At 37.9% G+C, this 21,542-nt stretch overlaps 1 protein-coding gene across 5 annotated transcripts in view; it reads right to left on the reverse strand.

Annotated features, from left to right (window-relative positions):
• Positions 1-21,542, reverse strand: part of LOC135079261 (ecdysone-induced protein 74EF) — a 225,613-nt gene that overhangs the window by 39,943 nt on the left and 164,128 nt on the right. The window contains exon 1 of one of the 5 annotated variants that reach the window (XM_063973906.1): positions 13,214-13,703. The exons of the other annotated variants lie outside the window; for them this stretch is intronic. Within the exon in view, the coding sequence (XP_063829976.1) occupies positions 13,214-13,604 (391 nt within the window). The 5' untranslated portion in view covers positions 13,605-13,703. Of the gene's footprint in view, positions 1-13,213; positions 13,704-21,542 lie in introns of those variants that run through there. 5 annotated transcript variants of the gene reach the window in all.

The following is a 21,542-nucleotide window of genomic DNA, read 5'->3' on the forward strand; positions in this document are numbered from 1 at the left end:
AAGGATATGCAATACGGAGAACAATACAGACAACTGTTACATAAATATAAATCGATATGGGCAACGATTACCAAAAGTTTAAGAGCTTTTGGGTTAACTTTATTTGAGCACACCATAGTTTTTTTTTTTCATTTATTTGGGAAGACAAATAGTTCAAATATAATCTCGCTACAGCTACATGCATTAGGTACTGCTTACATGCATTATCAACAACGTAATTCTTCAGCTGAGATCCTCGATTTTATCATTTGTAGTCTTATAAGAGTAACTGTTGTATTTATGCACTTTAATAACATGACACCTACCTACAATCAATATGTTTATTGATAAAGCCATGTGATTTCGAAACTTTTGCAGGCATTGACCCTTTTTTTATACCATAATAAAAGCAACAAAAACTGCATTGACGTCTTAATCTGGCAAACAAGGAAACGGAAAAATACAAGATATTTAAACACAATTTTTCTGTGATTAAGTTTTTTAAGAATTAGAAACGACTAGAAGAAAAAATATGTATTAGGTATAGGTACGAGTAGTATAATGTAAATAATTCTCCCGTGGCTATAGTCAAAGATAAGCAAAACAAAAAAAAAACATTTTCCAAAAAAGAAAAACTAATACCTAAGCAGAGTACACATAGCCGCAAGTTACACCAATGTGAGTGTGGTAACTGAAAAGATAATGCGAATCGGCCGCGTCATTTAACATGTAAACAGCTTAGTGTTTACAATCAGACGGTGATCACGATCGAGACGGTTTCGTAAGTCTTTGTCTATTAGTCATGTCCCGAAACCCGGTTGCTTGGGGCCGCGGCAACCTTGCGCGTGCAGCCTCGGTGACGTTCGCTCACGGCCGAGGGTGTATACGCCGCTTTACGTGATTTTTGACATCTCGCCTTTGATGAAAACAATTGAATGTAGTCTAAATATGGTCGACCTTATGACTATTTTGTCTGAGTTTTGTGTGTAAATAAAAACAACTGAAAGTCGCAGACTTGATCCGCTGTTGTTTTTCAACCGACTTCAAAAAAGGAGGAGGTTCTCAATTCGACCCGTATGTTTTTTTTTTTTTTTTTTCTATGTTTGTTACGCGATAACTCCGCCAATTATGAACCGATTTGAACAAATCTTTTTTCGGCGTATAGGTAATACCTCAAGGGTGGTCCCATTTAAATTTAATAATAGAAAAAACAACCCCCAAGGGTGGAAAATTGGGGATGAACTTTTTTAGACGCAATATCTCCGCCGATTATAAATCAATTTGAACGATTATTTTTTTGTTGAATAGGTATTATCAAAAGGGTGGTTTCATGCGAATTTGAAGAAAATATTTCACCCCCAAGGGTGGAAAATTGGGGATGAACTTTTTTATACGCAATATTTTTAATTTTTAGTTTTTTTTTTGTGTTCACGCATTTGAAGTCGGTTTTATTTTTTTAAAAAGTTAATTATTAACTGTTGATTTTAGTGGGTAGAATTTTTGTAACAAATATTGTTTTAAGTGGATACTACAGGCAAATTTATGGTGTTATGGTTTGGGCATTATGTTTGACATGTTTCGTTTCAGGAAGCGTAGTGTTTAGGTAGTTACTGAAATATATACCAGGAAATACGAAAACAATGTACATTTTTAAGGAATGAATAGCAAATTCAAGTGGTTGTGTAACTTTTTATCACGTCCACATTTTAGTGCTCACACTGAATTATCAAAATCATGTCAGTTTATAAATAAATAATCACTGACTTGTTTATCGTAGGTATATTCGACTGTTGCATTAATTCAACTGATAAGATGCCACTACGGACAGATAAACACTATCTCGATTACGTACGACACTCGACGTAGGAAATAAGAAATAGGGACAAGGATTTTGGGTCGTATTTGTTTGTTTCGTCAAATTATTATGTAGGTACACGTGTACGCTTGTTGCGACACTGGCATTGTTTTTTGTGCGGAACGAAAAAAGAACACTGAAAAAAAAAATGAAACAAATGAAGATCGGCAATTCTGAATAATTTCTTGGCGCTAACGGGTGCTCGACAGTAACAAATGACAGTCGGGAGGAATAGCACGCCAAAAATAGAAATGCATGTTCAAAAGACAAAAGAGGATCGGAAAATTGCAAGTGTCGCCGAAAAGGAAGCGGCTCGGCGTCGCTATCGGTCGCCCATGTCGATGTCGGTTGCAGCGCGCGAAAGTGAGATTTCCCGCGCAGTGCATCGCGGCTCCCTTGACCTGGATCCCCGCGCCCGCGCGTCGCCCGCGCACTACGATAGTAAAACCTAGATTGTCTAGGCGAGAACTGCATTCTGGTATGTGTGCGCGCACTCGCCTGTTTGCGTTAGGTATTATTAGTTTGAATGTCGCATGGAAACGTTTCAGGGATGTCATTAGACGTATCAGATTGGTTGATAATACACTTCAAGACTTTAAAACATTTCATAATTAGTGTCCGAAGGAAGTTCGGCGCCACAGCTGCGTTCACGGCCTTCTGGTAGTGAACTTTGCATTGAAATTGCAAAATGAAACGGGTGCAATTTGTTATTGGTTGTTATGTCGAGTGATCTAAACTCGTTGGGTAACTGATCAATATGACGCCAGCTTCAAACTATGTTAAGCGTTTTGTTGAGTGAGAGACGTTATTATTTGCACAAAGAACATCATGAGTCTAACAGAATGACCGACAAATCATAGATCAGATATTGTTACGGTTAAAAATGTATCTGTCACTTAGTTAGATGCAGGTTACAGACAACTGACAAGTAGATAAATGATTGCGAGTAAAAGGCTTAAAAATGGGGTTAATTAACAAGTGACACATTGTAACCCGATCACGGGTAGTGAGGTGACATAATTGTCAAAGTTGCGCGAGAACCGGTAAAGAAGCGGAAGCGTTTGGCAACCGGCGCGGGCGCAGTGGGCGCGGAAGCTCTCGCAACGCTTGCCACACGCAGGCAATTTATGCAACACTGTCATATGTGTTTTTGGTGTGCACTGACAAATGAATTGCGACCTCGATTTGCGTTATTTTGGTGCTGTTATTAAACTCATTTAATTTTGTATTTAGATCAATAAAATTAAGACTAAAAGCTATGCAAAACAGCATTGCAATCTTTTACATATCTGATATAAAAGGCTCTAAATCAAAAGCAAAGTAATTGTCAGTAATTAAAATAACAAAACCTGAATGGTTTCCAAATTTGGACGCAAAGATGTAAATATTTACATTACAAACGCGTCCGTTTAGGCGGAGGCAGAGGTGAGCGCGAAAAGCATGCGCCGTTTTCCTGTTTACGCGTAGGCTGCGCTTGCGCAAGGCTATCTTCTCGAGCTTCGTGTAGCGAGGCACAGAGTATGTGTGCAGAGGTCGCGTGGTTAAAAAACGAAAAATTAGTAAGGTGGAAGTGAAAATGTTAAGTGTTTTTCCACACATTATAATTATCATAATAATACATTGTACTCGTACATCGCACTAAAGATATTTTATGTGTATTTTAATGGCGTAAGTATTTTTGATTATTTGGAAAATATGTAGGCACTTATTGTAAGCATTAGACCCCATTTTTTACTGTTAATAGCGATGTTTTATTAATAAACCGAAAACGACGAGACCATACCAGGGTGCTCGTTAACTTTTATGCCTAATTCACGTTTTGTGCCTAAAGATCAGAAACTGAGAGGCTTGCCCCAGTTCAACCAGTCACGGCCAACTTATTACGTTACACACAGTCTGCACGCTGACTCCTTTTAGCGTAATTGACATTTTTAGGGTAACATTAAAATTGAGAACTGATTCAAGAAACCGGTTCAAACAATTTACATTCAAAAGCTAGCTAGCTAATTGGCAATCATTAAAATGTTTGTTAAATATAATATTTCATCACTGGAGTAGAATGGAGTATGTCACATTAATATCGAGTTATGTAAAATTTCGGCGCGAGATTCATGGAATGGGATTGAACCATAGTTTTGATTAAGACGATTGATTTAATGGCAATGATTCATCTAGCAAAAATACTTTTAATGTAAACGTGCGATGTGGAAGTCATTGGGGGAGGCCTATGTTCAGCAGTGGACGTCCTATGGCTGAAATGATGATGATGATGATGAAACATGCGCGCTTCTTAATAATAATATGATTGTTTAGGTCACAGAGTCTATTAGAAGAGATGGGTTAGAATGGGTTATCTTTTGCTTCCAGAAATGCGTTCAGAGAGAAATTTAGGAATTGCCAGCTCGCGAGCTATGTCAAAACAAGATGAGGTAGCTGCAAACAGGGGAAGCCGGAGGATGTTTGTGCTTGTTTGCTGCTGCGGCGCGTGCGTCCGGCGCGGCGGCATTGACACACATATCGGTTTCGTAAGAGGCGCGATGTTTGGCGCGATTGTCTAGTTTTTTTACATCGGAAAATTTTCGGTGCGAGCTTTTGTAATGTCATAATGTGTGAACGCGTGATTCGGCTGAAGGTTTCTATGTCGACATTTGTTTTTGATTTAGATTTGCCATGTTACTTACACGATAAGTGCTACTTTGTTTTCATTAATGAAAAAAAATGTTTGATCATTTTTGAAATAAATCATATTTTGTATTTTTGTTTAACGGAACCATAGGCATAGGGATATTACGCAAGAATCATCTGAAGATAAACGTGCATGAAGCACTGACATTAAGCCCGGTATTCGAAACCAACGGATATTACTACAAGCAGAATTCACGCAGGAAATTGGTTAACTCAAGAAAAAAACAAAAACTGTACACTGTCACTGGTTTTTTCGGTGGCAAAATAGACTTTAACATGTGAGTGGTAAGACGATGGTGTGCGAGCGGTTTTTCAACACGCATTGCTCAAGAGGTTGCGTCAGCACTTCGCACACCTTGAGAGACCCACCAGAGTCTTTCAAAACTGCTTTGTTCCGTATGGACCAAGATTTTGGCTCGGATTTGTTAAGGACCAGTTCTGAAGTCAGTTTAGCAGTCAGTTAGTCAGTAAATATTTAATGCTCAAAGTATGCATGTCATATGACCTAGAATTAGAAATAAGGGTAGGTATTTAGATTTTTATAGGAAAACTTTTTTTTTAATAATGTCCTTATAAAAATGATTGTCATATCTTCCTAAAAACTCTAACTAATCGCAATGTAACTAACAGCACAAAAAACAAACGAATATTTGGCAATGTATAGCTATTTAACACAGAGACTGCGAAGGTCGATTTCGAAAAGACATCTCTATTAGCAGATTCATAAGTTCACTGGAAAGGTCTGCTCCAGCTCAGACAATGATTAGCGACTAGTTTCGGCCATACGTGACCTAATACATAATTCAACAAGGCATAGCCACCCGGCCCTAGCAACAGGTACTAAATACACTTTATCTTATATTAATGGACAATTTGAAGCGTAGGTAGCTTTGGTATGGAATTACTAATTAAAGATAGGTGTAAGATCATCATGGATTATGTTATAATAGCAATAAATTAACATATAGTTCTAAATGTCATGCAAATAACAACTCCTAAGCAAATCTTAAACTACATACTGGTAAATATACCTAAATAAAGAGGCACATAAATGCCAGACCTACTACATACTGGACTTCTTATTATTTTTCCTTTATTGGTCGTTCATTTATTCATTGTTTTAGAATTCGATTCTTTCATTCAAGAGATGTATTTATTATATCATATTGTTTTAATGTTATTTCGTTTCTTTGTCCTAGAGCCTGGTGAATTTGTGATGGCCAGTCACTCCAACCGAAAGGTTTGATACGTTCCGATTACTAATGAATATGTTAATACAACGAAAATGTTTGCCCTCCGTCTGAATACAATATAAACAGCCATCGCAACATTACCAAACTAAGTAATTTCGCAGACGAAGACTAGAATGTTTTTACAGCTCACTTTGAGGTCTGGGTATAAAGTAAATAGTTATTATTGTAGTCTGTCTGGTCCCACGGCTGGGCAGCGACCACCCACCCCAGTCTGGCTTGGATGGGTGGGCAAGGCAGAAGCTGCAGCGACTCAAACTTTCTTGTGCCTTATATGTTTATATTACGTATTTGTGTTTTGCACTTAGAATGTCGACTAAAAAAATTATAACTTAAATACGTTTAAAGTGACAAAATAATTGAATTGAATAGATTTTGTGTGCAACCTCCATTTTAGGAGCGAGGCAAATCGCTAGTCACCTTGGTATCGCTCTCCCTTATGACTTGCGTCTGCAACCTTGAGAGCTAGGCAGCCTAAAACATTTCTACGTAATATCTGGCTTCCAGGCTACATGTACCTGACATGCTTCGCTTGTAATTGGTATAATATTGTGTGTATATTGAACCAGACAGAGCCATACATGTTTCTTATAACATACAAGGTAAATTATCAGTATTACGAAACAGAATTGGAGCATTAATGGTACCTACTGTTTTATACTTTTTATACAGAGTCTAGGTATTGTTGCTGTGTATTTATTTTAACATTTTCCTGACTGGTGTGTGTTGTGTATTGTATGAGGCGTATGTATGACCGGAAGCGGTATTCCGTCACAGATCTGCCATAACCTGCTGCGTCTATGACGCATGCGACCAGTGCCTACATTGTACATCAATTGCTAATTCCTGTTAACCCATTGTATACTCTACTGCATTGATTTAATATGCAGTTTCATTCACTTAAGACCACTTAAGCGATACGACTACGTGCGGTATTTTACTTTAACGACAATTTATTGGTTGAAAGGCGTCCAATTACTCAAAGTTTTTTTCGGCTCCACGGAAAGTATTGCTAAAATATTTTGGCAATGTACAGCGTTGTTAACAGACAGGGTTGAGCTTTTTTCGAGAGAAAGACGAAGAAAGGTTAACAAACACATTTTAGGAAACAATTTAGAACAACGACGCTTTGTGCAAAAAACATCTGCAGTGCAATATTAGACAAAAGAGGTCGGTACCGTTGCGAAACACGGAACGTAAACTTGCAAACAAAAGTTTTGTGCATCGCAAAAAGCCGCGAATATTGCCGCTACATTTTTTATGAAAACAGGAGCCTTCAAAAAGGTTGTTTTACAGTTAGGTGTTTTTTTGAAGCGGGGGTGCGATCGCTACCAGCAGAGGCAGGTAAGTTTTTTTGACGCACTTTAAGAAATTGGGTTAAGATTTTTTCTGCGACAGCCGATAGGGCAAGGTGAGCGGTGTTTAGTTACGGAAACTAGTGGTTTTTTACCGGTATAATGCGACCCTATTAAGTCGTTTTTCGAGCATAATCAGTTCACATGTTTCGGTTTGAGTGTCGCAAAAAGCGTACGTATTTTTTCGTGTGCTTTCGAAAATGGGTCGAGTGTTTTAAGTGGTGTGTGCGAAGTAACAGTGGCCGAGCGGGTCGCTTGTCTGTCTGTTGTGAAACGTCAGCCTTGCGCGCCGGTTGAAGGCCGGCCAAAACGCGCGCGCGCCGATGTGCCCGATTCAGAGAGCATTGCACGCATAAGCACATAACAGATAAGATTAAACAACAACTGATATCTACAACCGAATTCACTACTTTTGCTATTCGGCCACGTACTGAACGATACAAAAACACTCTATTGTTACGCTGATCTACGTCGATTCCCTCGGTGTGAACTCATCGTAAAATCTCCGCATAGTGAGGAAGTTGTAAAACTGTTTACAGATTACCAATAACGTCGTTTAGCCCGACTCGTTTATTTATTTTTGAAATTCTAAAAACGGATGCGCTAACGTCATTTGAATACTAAAAATGCATTTAAGAAAAAAATCTGTGCGTCGACGTGTCAATGTCTTGTCCCTTTCTAATTGCGCTACCGGACGGCTGAGCGACAAAGACGAATAGTTTGCAGGAAGCTATTTAAAAAAAGAACAACCCTTCTTCTCCCTTTCGAGGCATTCTATTGTTTACGTCGTCCCAGAACGACGTAACGTGTGAGCTCAGGGTCACAGATTGTGAACCACATTATGTAGCAGTTAAAGTTTATATTTTAATGACACGTGACTGAGTTATGTAACTATTGGTGGCACAAAAGGAATTATTATAAATTCAAAATCGTTGTTTTTGTTTGATATTTGAATTTCTGATAACAGGTAGCCAGTAGTTTGTCGTCTAATAGGTATTTTTACGCGGCGTGGTCTGTGATGGAAAATAACATTTTTTCTTAGTAATTTATGTAAATTGGGAGAACAACGACCTCTAGATGATGTCCTGGTTCAAGAGTTCGTTGTATATAAAATTATTATTGGTTGCCAAGCGGCACTCGAATTGAGACGCTCGCAAAAAATCAGATCTATTTTGCGAAAGTAATTTATGAATTGTATCCAGACGTTTTATTTGGATTTGATTAGTAAAAGTGCCGGGATACATTTATTAGACGTTGAATCACTGACTTGTTTTCTCAAGTCTAAAGACATATTTCTAGTTGCCTGTTGTTTTTAAACTACTTTTTTCACTCTGCCATGCTTCCGTTTGCTTTTGATTTTTAATTGACGCCACATGCATTTTGATTGATAACTTAATACACCATAGGGAATATTAAGTTGCACATTTTTGAAAATCTTAAAAAACGTTTAAAATCAAAGTTACCCCGATCACGCGTGGTGCATCCGCGACGGATCACGCACAAATAGGGTTTTTTACGCACCTTTCACTTCCGACCTGCGCCCGCGCAGGTATCCAGGGCTGTGCAACCCATTGTACGCAAATTAGGCTAAGCACTATCTGTCTACGAAACATTCCCCACATCGTTCATGGTCTGTGATATTTGGTAAAAACTTGTCCAAAGAATTTTGTTTTTAATTCTGTAGACACTTTTTTTATTTTAATGGGTTTGTTATTATGAACTGCTAGACTTAAGTCCACTGATCCTATCCTGAGTCATCAAGTAACCTTTTCATCGTTCATTAAATTTTCTAAAAGCCGCTTTTATTAGCAAAAAACAAATATATCTCAAACCTGTGACATTAATTGAAATTAATAATCTTCGTTGTGCCACCCCTGCGCCACCGGGAAGAGTTCGGACTGTGATAATCGATATTATTTGGCAGATGCGCGTACGCATTATTTCCTGTACACCCTTTACGGCATGGGAAAGTCGTGACCATTTCTCAATAAACCTATATCAACGTGTCAGGATGTCGCAGATACGACCTGTCACACATCGTCATGTTTCTTACACCTGACTAAAACGCATTTTATAGAAATATCCGACTGTCACAGATCTGAAGCAATTAAATTAAATTATAAATGAATGAATCGTACAAGAATTAAAGAAAAAATTTTAACCCCGTAGTTGAAAGAGTAAAGTGTTATGAGACGCAGTTTTGTGTTCCAGTTAAACAGAGTACCTACCGTCTTCCTTACGAGGTTTTTGACATTTCTTTAGTAGTTGTTTCTCGGTTATTACAGCGATAGACTCTCAAAGGCTTCAATTTCTTTATTGGCGCGCTACAAAATAAATAATTGAGCTCATATGTTAGCAACCTAATTATAATAACGCGAATTTTTCGTCAGCCTGGAATCCAGGTCAAATTGACGATTAATATCGATTCTATTTCAGTATTTTCCGATCTGAATCCGAACTCATATTAAAGAAAGTAAAGAGCAAAGATATCAGACGTTATGACAAGTATAAATTGACTGGATGTTTATTAGAATTGACCCATTTTTGTTAGCGGCGGCGGTGTCAAACAGTAAATCTATATTTTCCAGGAATATGTATTTTCCCAAACAGATAATAATATGTCTAGTAAGAAGAATGAAGTAAACAGTAAATTATACCGATCACAATTTCACTTATCGCTAAATATCACGTTTTGTCCCTGAAAACTTCTCGGCGCTATTTATAGTGATAATACAATTACAGGTCATTCGAACTATCTCAACTAAGTTTGGCTTTCTCAAATCTTTAATCTTTGGTGTGTTTGTGCTGAATAAAGAAGTTAGTCACCGTGTTATTGAATTATGTTGACGATATGTCAGCAGAAATGGCGTTAGCGTTCAAAGGTAATGCTACACTGGCGCATCGTATGCACTGCCTAGTGCCTAATCAGCACCGTATAAGGAAGTGCACAGGGCATTGAACTCACTACCGCGAATTGCAACGGGGTCAGCAAACTGATTGTTATTAATTTGTAATTATGAGTATAAGATGACGCAGCGCGATTCGAACGTGCTTGCTTGAGGATCGGATGTACTTTGAATCTCTGTTTGTGATGATTTAAAAGGTATCAAGTTGGATACCTACTTAATTTTAATTTGAATAAGTGTTACATTGAACTAGGAAAATGAAATCAGTCCATTCTAAAATGGTTTATTAAAATCATTCTCCATTCTCCAATCGGCTTTAAAAATATTGATTAAGATGCCAAAGATAATGCTGCTCAAATAATTGAATTAGACACATTGATGCTTTATTCCATTTCATTAATATTTTAATTGAAGTTCATGATCGATCTATTTGCCTAATCAATAATTATAATAAAGTTGCACGAACATAAAGCAAACTCACCATATAAATAACTATGAACTATTTTTATTACGATAACATGAACCTAATTAAAATCTTTTTCTATAAATCGAAAGGGAAATTTAATGCAATAATGGTCAGTATGGGACTTTATGTGTATTTTCCCCTCATGTCAATGACTCCAAAGTGCATTAGTATTGTGTGCAGTACCGATGCGCTTGCGCTTGCTGCGTACGCGCAGGTTCGCTAATTAGCGCTGCTAATTATTTATGTTTGTATGACAGCTTTGCATGGAGATAAAGTGGTAAACAGATGCGCTTTAATGATTGAAACTTGTTAAAACCATCAATTAATGAGTGAGTTTGTTTCAATTAAACAATTACACATGCTAGACGACCATAAGGTGGTTAATACTTCTAAAAACGGATAACTCCTTTAGTTTCCTGTAGGCCAAAGATGCGCGCCGTGATAACTTTTATCGACGTCAAAATGTATGGGCAAAATCGATAAAATGGCATGATAACCGCTTATCGCGGCGTGCATCTTAGGCCTACTGGAAGAGACTGCTATCAGCGATAAGACCGCTGTGATCTTCTAGCTCGTGGAACACTAAGCGGTCGCAATAAATTTCTATTGTTTTTTGATTCGCTGGTACTTGAAGGGCTACGTAAGTGTTGAATAAACTTTTCGATCTGTCTTAACGCTAAGTAATCTTTTATCGGAAAAATGTTATTTCCCTAAGCCAAGAACAATAGAATTTCAAGAGTTGAGGGTTGTTGAATCAGAGATTAAGCAAATTGAACTACGGTTTTAATCCTAATAGGTATTGGTTTCCTTAAAAACCTTCACAAGGGAAAGATAAATCCGGTATTTTTGGATAGATAATTGGGTTCCGTCGGATACCGACATAACTATTGAGAAATACGAAATATTATGAGATTGTATTTTTCCTTCGGCGGTGTACTTAATTATATTATTTGGGTTTTAACTGGCTTTTAGTAGCTATCGCGATGTCAAATATGTATAAGAGTAATAAATAAATAAAATCAGCGCAGCCTGAGTATTTTTCAGGCAGCATTAGCTGAGCCACCTCCAATTGCTTCCTCATAATTAATAAGAGTAGTAGTATCACTATGCCGACCAAATACTTATTTATCCAATATTTAATCATAGCGCCTGTGCTGTGTAATAATTATATGTTTTTGTAGTATTCACGGAAATTATTATATCCGCACGCATAACTTAAAATTAAAATATTATAAGTTTTCATGGTGTTCTCCCGTTGCTTATATTCTCGGTTTTAGCGTTTGCAAAGATAAACCTTTAACCTTACAGTGAAAAATTTTTCAAATGTTCTGGAAAGTACAATAAATAAACAAAATCTGCTTTCTCTACACAATGTAATATTTTAATGTAGGTATTAGAATCGGTGTTCATTCGTTTCAGCCGAATGACGTCCACTGCTGGACAAAGGCCTCCCCCAGAATTGGGTGTACATGAGAGTAAATAAAATAATCTGAATCCAATTCGAATAATAAAACAGACTAAAGATTACACAAAAGAATCAACGATCACCAACCCAAAGCTACTGTAATTGTGAAAAAAGCTCATATAAAAGCCTTAGTAACACAGAAAAAGGTTGCTGTCAATCCAGTCCATTCAGAATAAATCTAATCTAGAATTTTTACACGGAAAAATGGCCAGGCGTGCCGGCATTCTTGCAGACAATAGGTTATTGTGTGTCGTCGATTTGCTAGTAAATATGCATCTAGACATCCACAGTTTGTAGTTCGGAAGTCGTAGAAACAATCAATTTAATAAGTAAAGTTAACTAGGATTTACAGTTTTTGAAGATTCCAAAAAAACTTTACAAGACAAACATGACCCGTACCGTAAATATTTTTGCTAATTAATACGAGTATATTAACATCAAATAAGTGCAAAATAATGATAATACTGTGCACTGGTATGTAAGGATATTAAATGTTTTACAACATATTATTAAGAAACCTTGTTAGGAATATTGCTAATACTCTCTCACTCTTCAAATTGACATAATTTAAATTCCCAGGAATTCGGAAAGTAATTAAGTTAAAAGTTTCCTCCTCAAAGTCTTGATCCTGTAACTTATATAAATGTGCGGGCATTGAAGAAAATCAGACAATACGTATTAAACTTTATGAACAGACCTGCTAAAGTTTTGATAGCAAAAATACTACGGCTTTGAAGGATCCCAATAACATTATACGTGCTTGTGTGGTCTTGAAAAGGCAATCAACTAAGTAAAGTTTCACGTCAAGCAAAGGTACTTTATTTAATTGAAAATAATGCAATTGCATCTTCGAGTCCCAGTTGAGCTAGGTCAGTGAGGTGACATAACTCCGTAATGCAGCGTGCGGCGCGCGGCTACGGAGCGGAACCGTAGCGAACGCGGCCAATATAACTCGTTTGTAAGGGCTCGTAGCGCTACGCCGTAGCGCGTAGCAACCGTCGGCCGCCGATATTGCGACATGAAAATTTCACTTTCAGACCGACTTTACTTTATTGAATTTAGCGGAAACGCCGGATATTTATTTTTAATTCAGACTCGGCAATTAAGGCTAGTTAGATTATCTTGTTTTGATTCAAACACCTTTACGATTTAAATTTCGTAGCGAGCGTCTGAAACTAGCATTTATTTCCCACATCAAAGCAGTCTAATTTTCCTCAAAGCCGGCGTCTGGAATCGTAAAAATAAAACTTACTGTATCTCTTCATCAGTGACTTCTTGTAGGCCTTGCCGGAGACGGCGTCGTCGCCGGGGCTGAGGCGGCCGGCCGAGTCGTCGGACTCGGTGCCGGAGTCCCTGCCGGTGGCCAGGTAGTCCCGGGACTGCCGCAGCATCACTTGGGCACGCACATAGTCCGCCGGGTCCACGAATGGGTGGCGCGCGAAATCGCAAACGGTAATTTCCTTTCGAACAGTCAAGTCAAGCGGCGCATCGTCCTCGGGCTTGGGCGACGGGGAGGCCTCGGGCTCCGGGTAGGCCTTCCGGGCCGCCAGGGTCCGGGGCTCGTCGGCGCTGAGCGCGCGGCGGTCGGCCGGGGAGCGGCGCGCCTCGGGCCCCGCGCTCGCTGGTCGCGCCACAGCCATCATATTTACTATTTACACATACACCATTATCACCAGTTTCAGTTATGTCATACAGCGTAATGTGCCGTGTTGTAATCGCACGCCGCGTCCGCCGGCGATCGCGTCGAGTTGCGAACTGATGTCCCAGTTTCGGCGATGAGTTCCACTGACTTCGTGAGCCGGCTTCGGGCGCGCTCGGCGGCGCTCGGCACTTTCGTTTTCGTACGCGCGCGTGTGTGCGCGCCGCACGCACACAGCCGCGCCGCTGCCCCTGTGTGCGCTATGCGCCTGTGTGCGCCGCAGCTTTTTCCACTTTCGTCGCGGAGCTTTCCTTCATTTCCCGAGTTACCTAACAGGTTTTCACTAACCGTTTAACGGGCTCAATTAATTTGCCGTTCGGTTTGACTGTAATTGTTTCTGTTAATAACTTATATTGTGCTGATATAATATTTCCTGCTCTTTCACGAGACAAATATAGGTATTGCGTGTTATTTGTTAACCTTTGTACAAACACCCATTGAGAACTTAATTGGGAATTTGGGAGCCGAATGTTTTGTGTTTATTAAATCTAAAACCAAACTTTATGGGAATCGTGCCGCGTCGTATGACGATTGTCGAAAACCGGAACGGTAGGAAAATTCAAATCACCGTTTTGCGTAACGAACCACGTAAACAATTTGTATGTTTTTTATCTAACGCTCTCGGGGCATTGACCGACTTTACAAATAAAGTTGCGCGCGCGCCGGCCACGTGACACACTGACTCGGCTAGCGTAGGCTGGCCCGCGGCCCCGCCCGGTAAGCGGGCATAACGCGGCGGTCGGGGGGAGCGGCCGGCGCCGGCGCAGGTCAGGCTGCGCTGGCGCTGCTCCCAGCAGCGCACAAATGTAGAACCAATGTCAAACGTTGTTGTTCGCTCTGACTGAGTAGATAATTCGGTGCTCTACGAATATTTACATGCTGAACAGGGAAGCAGTGAATGACATTGTTACAAATGATTGTTTCACGTGTAACGCGCTTCATACATTAAACTGACATGTGGACACTAGATAGTATCCACTTATTTATAAAAACGTTTCCGCGTTGTGATTTATTCATGTCTTTTTTTCAGTCTAGATTTTCAAAATGTATTCTATTGCTTTGAAACAACATATTATTAACCAGATGTATGATTTACACGTGGGTGTAAAGATACGTCACTTGTTAAAAAAATATTATGTAGGCAGGAAGTAGAGTTAGCTTAAATACTGAAAACACAGTGCTATATTGCAAGATAATGCCAGTTTTGAAATTAATGATGTTTATGTAAGGAGGATTCTTATCATCATTTAAAAACAAATCTTAGTGTCATATTTTGATTACAGATAATCATTTATTTTTAGTGTTCTTTACATAATTTATTAATGTTTTATTTAACCTTTGCTAAGTGCGGATGTTATTTCAAGATATTAGGTATATTGTGGTTTGGTATTTTTTTTGGAAAATTTTGTTGAGTTTACTAATTAATTATCTGAGTAGCGTTTAAGGAAAACGTAAAAGTTGAATTATAATTATCATATTACAAGTAAAATTGAGAAATCAACTCTACCTCTCTATTCGTTACCCCTTACCCGTACTCGTACCGGGGGGTTTTCTCCCAAGCCGCTGACCTGATTTTGATGCGTGCTCTTGAGAAGAACATAATGCAGGGAATGGAAGTTTGTATGCAAAATATTATCATCTATCTAAAATAGAGAAACACGGGTCCCAAGCCCAACGCGATATTTTTACATGACTACATGTACGGCTTGACGTTTCGGCTGCAAACAAAATAAAAATTATGCTTTTTGCAAGAAGTAAAGTAGGCATTCAAAAATGTTCTGACGCAAGAAGAAAAAACTTCAGTCTTTATAGGTACCTATAGAATGCACTAATGAAATAAATGTGCAAGTTTGTCAAGATGTTTATTCCCCATCTGGTTTATACAGCTGTATTCAAAATGAATCATAATTCGCATGGTGATAGTGAATGTGCAATCAATTTAATGAATTGCGTATGTACGAGTAGGTGCCATCATTTATTTTTCAATTTCACACATAATTCGTCAATATTCTTAACTAATTTAAAAACGGACACACTAATTGTACTAAACGATATTAAATTGTCAGTAAATATACAACATGTGTTACATAATTATTATATCCGCATATTTCTGACACGTGATTCACTATAACAACAATGTCAAGTGTGTATGACAGAGATAGTAGGTAGCTTTATCATTGTTGTGAACTTAATAAACGAATACCTAAATAATGGTTTAATTTTGCAAATTAAGTCTACGGAAATTAAATACTATACTAGTCCAATTAGTTCAGATTGAATAAAGTAACGTATCATGTTATTTGAATAATGTTATCCAACTAACCCATCGTAAGGTGAATGTTTGGGATAATAGGTACTAAATAGTTTTGTTTCTGGTTATTTTATAATATACATTTTGTGATTAGAGTTTTCCAAGAAATCACTACTTTCCTTTCAACCACTTTGGACGTTGTAATATCCCAGCCAGGCATTTGTGACCAGTGCGCTTTTTGTGCAAGTTCTTTAGTGAATTCTAATGCATCAAAGGTACATCTGCAGTTTGTTTATTTTATCTCAAAAATATATTTTTTCTTATTAGACAATCGATGGAAATATGCTGTACCGGTCAACCAAACTGGGAATCCAGAAAATTATTTTCTTATTATTTTTGGTCCTTTAATAATCTAATGAAAGGTTTGATTAGTTGCTCATTAGTTATAGAACCCTAATCATTCACCGGCAGCTATAATTAATGTATATTATGTAGAGTCATGTCATGATCTAGTTATATTACAAAGCGATTCCTCTGTGAGTTGTAATCAGAATCTAAGATGTGTGTGCGTTAATATGTTGCGATATGTACTATCAGTGACCCGGGGTCACCGGCGGTATCACATCGCAAATCGCCGGGCATCGAACCCGCGACATGCGTCCGGGTTGCGATATAGTTAATACCTACTAAACTGTTTTCATATTTTGCCTTGAAGTCGAAATGGGTGCAGGAATGTGATGCAAATCAATAAATGTTAACGATTATAATATTTCACTTTAAACATCTAATTGGACTAATTAATTCTTATTGGAATTTGAAAATTTGCGAATGCAATCCATTGTCTGATAGTTCGTATTAGTATAGTTGCACTAAATTAACAGATGAGTGGTATCTTAAACAGATGCAGTAAGTGTTTTTGCAACTAAGATGTTGATATGATTTTGACTCTACATTCTTCTTCTTTTCGTGTCGACAACAAACCTATACAGCGTCAGCCCAAAACTCTGCCACAAGAATGGCGTTGTCAGTAGATTCTACATTGGAAAAGCTTTGCAAAAGGCTTTCGTCTCCCGGAAAAATTACAAAAGTTACTGAATTCGGAGTAGGTAAGACCAAGTTCAGTATTAAAGTTTTTCAACGTTTCCCTTACACCTGTATATTATTGTAGCTAAAATCGATATAAACATTATGGAAGAAGTGAAATATCCATCGAAAATTGTTTCACTATTTTAAGTTTGTCTTTCAACTTTTATCATTCTACATTTGTATTCGTTATCGACTGACGAAAGCATGATTTCAATTGTTCATGTTCATATACTGCAAACGATTTTTCATGTTCAACTTATGTTCCAGCAAAATGTAAATATGTAGGCACCATAAGTAACGAAAAGTTTGTTGGTCAAAGTATCTTACAAGACAACGACTTTCCGTATCCAGATATCGGAGCTATCAATTTCCGATCGTCGGATTATCGGGCGAAGGCTCAATATCGTTTGGACATTGTGACTTGTGTTTGTAATGATGCGCCATTCCATAGCATTTCTACTACGCAGTAAAGTAGCAAAATTAGGCAGCCTATTTGTATATTCTGTATGTCTAGTTTGTCGGTCACAGGGCCTGAAGGGCGCTGCGGTCACTACGTGCCCTGAATGGCGACAAAATACCGGTTCCGAGAGGGATTGCCGCTGTTTAATTTTTATTTATTCACTAACCTAGATAGCTTAGGAAATAAAAATAGCAGTGTACATTTCAAGGAATAACAAGGTAATGGAGTAAGTGGAAATAGGAATAAAGGAAAGCTTGAACTGGGGCATTGAGTCAGGATCGCGCTGATAAAATACAGGTGAAGGTAAATGCAATGAAATTAAAGCTATTCAATATAGCGAACGAGAAAAAATCATCTACTTTGTTACTTACGTTAAAATGGCATTCTAGGAACATAAAAAATAACTTAAAATTACTTAACAAGCTTTTTTTATATTTTTAATTTATTTTTAATATAGATATTATATTCGATTTAGTAGGACACAGGTTAAAGCTTTCAAAATACGAGTATGTAAGGTGGTATGGGGTATTAACCATTTCTCATAATTTAGTGACATAGATAGTTAGCTTAGTAGCATTAAAGCTCTCCATGAGACATGTAAAGTGCCCCATAAGGGCTAATTATTTACTATATTTTGATGTTCATAAGTGCCACTTGTGGTCTAAACTGAATAAATATTTTTGATTTTGATTTTAAGTAAGTAGGTATCTCAACTCTAACGAGTTTCTAATGCACTTAAAAATTCTAATAAGAATTAAGAACTAGTTTGTTTATCGTTTCACAAATGAACAGTTGCCCGAACAATCGTGTTGACATTCAGAAACATCCAAGGATGATAGTGTAAACATACGTAGTATAACCTGACCTTTCGTCCTTTCCCTCTGAAGGTTTGTAAGGACATTAGGTACTACTTCCACACATTAGATCTCCGAGTTACCGCTGAAAGTCTTCGTGACACGTTTTTTAAATAGGCCGGCACCTGTGTCACTTTTTAAAACGCAATTCGAACTCTAAACTAGTTTCATGCAATTGGTCTGCTTTTCTAAACCTGTGTGTCTCGTGTGTCTCCAGCTCCCTCAAAAGCCCTAGAGCAATTCTAAGTATACCATATTTTAAAGCCTAATTAGAGTCATCAAGCGTTTCAGTCATTAATGACTGAAATTAATATGGCTAGGGCTTTTGATGGGAGCTTTTCTAATACGACCTATCCAACCTGTAGTATGAATTGAGTCTGATTTGAAACCAAATTCAAGAGTGGGTTCAGTCTTCAGAAACTGAATGTTTGAGATTGAGTTGAGTTTTGAGTTTGGTTTTTTATTATGGGCTCTATCTGTCAATTTATGATCGTATTTGGTTTTAAAAGGTAGTTCTACTATACCGATATGTCTTTATTGGTGGGTAGTTTTAATTTTGTGGGAAGTAGGTACTTTAATAACATCTTTAAAGCTCCATTTTCCTGACAAAGTCTAACTGCCTGTATTACTACACGCGAGGGGCGTGTTGCGGCTTTCTTGTTAGAGCAATTTTGCAAAACTTTTTCCTCATTGAGAGAGGAGTCAAATATATCACAATCGTTATAAAGTAATAGCTTTTAGACACCGAGACTATTTACCAAGATGAACTGACAACGTCATTTGATTTACGTCGTAAAAAAGACGCGTTATTAAAATATGATTGATTTGTTCCAACCGAGTAGAACTTTTTCCTTAGTAAACACGATCAGATAGATAGAGACGCTTTATTGCACAGTTAAAAATAATATTGAATCTGTTTACTTTTAATTGTTATCATGGTTTAGATAACGCTTTTAAAAATAAGTGGAGTCACTTGGGTGTTGTTTATTTTCGATGATAACCCATTAAAATCATCCCAGCGTCTCTACCATCTTTAGAAGTTCAGAACCGAAGAAATCCGCATCGAAAATATGCAACGGAACCCGCAATAAAAGTAAAAAACAAAAAGATCCAGCTAGCGATCGATCGTGGCTTAGATCATCAATCCCTCGTCGCTTCCTGCGGCGCCAATTACGTGCAAGTGCGAGGGGGATAGCGGCATAGGGCTATAGGCCGAGCGAGAGGGAGAAGGGGGATTGCAAGACGAGATGCGCTACAAACGGAGGTGTTGCGGATTGGCCACGTTCGGATATGGACTACGTACGTTTTTGCAGAAAATGGTGTATTTTAATAGCAATTTAAGTAAATAATTTTTTTTTTACGTTGTACATATTAAATATCCAAAATATGTATCAAACATATCGAAATCATTTTGCAAAAATTCCAATTGGAATTTGTATCTTATTGGGAGAGAATCTAAAATACTTTGACCTGAATTTTATTTTACAAGTGATTATTTGAGCCTTCTTATGAGGCCCATGCCTGGATGCGAGCGGCGCTGGACCGTTCTTTGTGGAAATCCTTGGGGGAGGCCTTTCTCCAGCAGTGGACATCTTTCAGCTGAAACGAACGAACGAACGAAGTGATTATTTACATTACTCTTTTTAATACTTTTTTAACAAAAAATATTACTTTTACCATAAACAAACATTTTTATTCTAACTTAAACGCCCCAGCTGCTATCATAGAATTAATAGAATAAAGCTTAGTTGTGTACAGAGTGCAAATCCGAACGCGAGCCCGCTACAAGTGCAGTCGACGTACGATTTCAAGGCTACACGGCGCCCGCGCACACGCACACGCGCGCACTGCACCGCACACAGCATTAGTTGTAATTGGCATCGATTAGCACAGGAAGACTGGTTGTCTATGGCCGTCTTTTTTTAATTTCTGCAGTATTTTTAGAATGACCGCTCAACGTTGCGGCGGTTGAGTAGGTTATGCCGTTGTTACGATGCTATTACTTCAATTTGCCTCCTGAATTTGGCTCTACATCGTATAGAAACATGTGTGAAGTTGTGAACAGTTTTATCTTTCACAGTGCAAAGATGATTCACAATGAAAATAACAATTATTTGTTTAATTTTTATGACTTTTATCGAAAAAGGAAGAACGTAGACTGGGCTGTAAGATAATTAAATATGCAAAATTTTATTTGTTTCATTATTTCTGTGTCTGCTTAGTTGGGGGCTGTCCCTGCTTTCAAACAACCTATTGACTATAGATCTTATTGGAAAATTGAGTTTGGTAGAATAATTACTAGTACTAATAGCTACATAGCTTCAGTTAAATGAACTATAACATAATGTTTCAGTACTTAATATAATAAATTGTTGTGTCGAAGTCTCTACATATTACAGTTGAAAACAAACAGGTGCTATTCAGATCTTAGGATTTTAATGGTGGAATGTTTCCATGGTTAAAATTTTCATATTTTTTATATTGGAATAATTTGTTTCGTAAAAGTTCAACTCCTCACCCTAGTGAGTAAGGCTCACAGAATGTTGTGATGTCATTTTAAGACCAATTACGACAAATACAACACGAACACGTAAACAATACGTTTTCCTGTAATCTAACACTTTGTTTGTTTACTTATTTTTTGCAATTGCAATATTTATGCCACAAAGTGGATCATTCAACAAGGAATTATACGCCTAATGACTTACATTACAAGACATAAAATCTTCATACAGTCAATCAAGTCAAACATTAATTCTTCATGTCATTTTAATAGTCTAGATAAAACGAAATTCCTGTTATTTGTTACCATAGGGATCACTTAAAAATTAGGATATGATGGTGAAAACGGGTATAGGACTCTAGGATAATCTCTAAATGTTTCAACCACAGGTTTTTCTATCCTGAATATTCTGATCATCATCATTGTCATTTGTGAACTAATAAGTGCACCTCAATATTCCTTACTTAAGAAGTCCTCTAATCTCAGGATCGGTTTATCAACACACGTCTCAGATATAAGATGGTTGATCACGAGGTCTGCCAGTGCCGGGGCATCGGCTGGGCTATCTGCCACTCGAGCCAAGGCTACTGGCACTCCACTCGTTTGGACAGCCAATCTGTTTGCTAACTGTTAAGATTAAGGCTGAGACTGCACTAATGCTGTCCTGGCTGATAGTCCTGACTGGGATATGTAGGGACCTCAGGTTGGTTGCAGGCAGCAAGTCATAC

The sequence above is a fragment of the Ostrinia nubilalis genome, chromosome 2, assembly GCF_963855985.1.
Source record: "Ostrinia nubilalis chromosome 2, ilOstNubi1.1, whole genome shotgun sequence".
Taxonomy (NCBI): domain Eukaryota; kingdom Metazoa; phylum Arthropoda; class Insecta; order Lepidoptera; family Crambidae; genus Ostrinia; species Ostrinia nubilalis.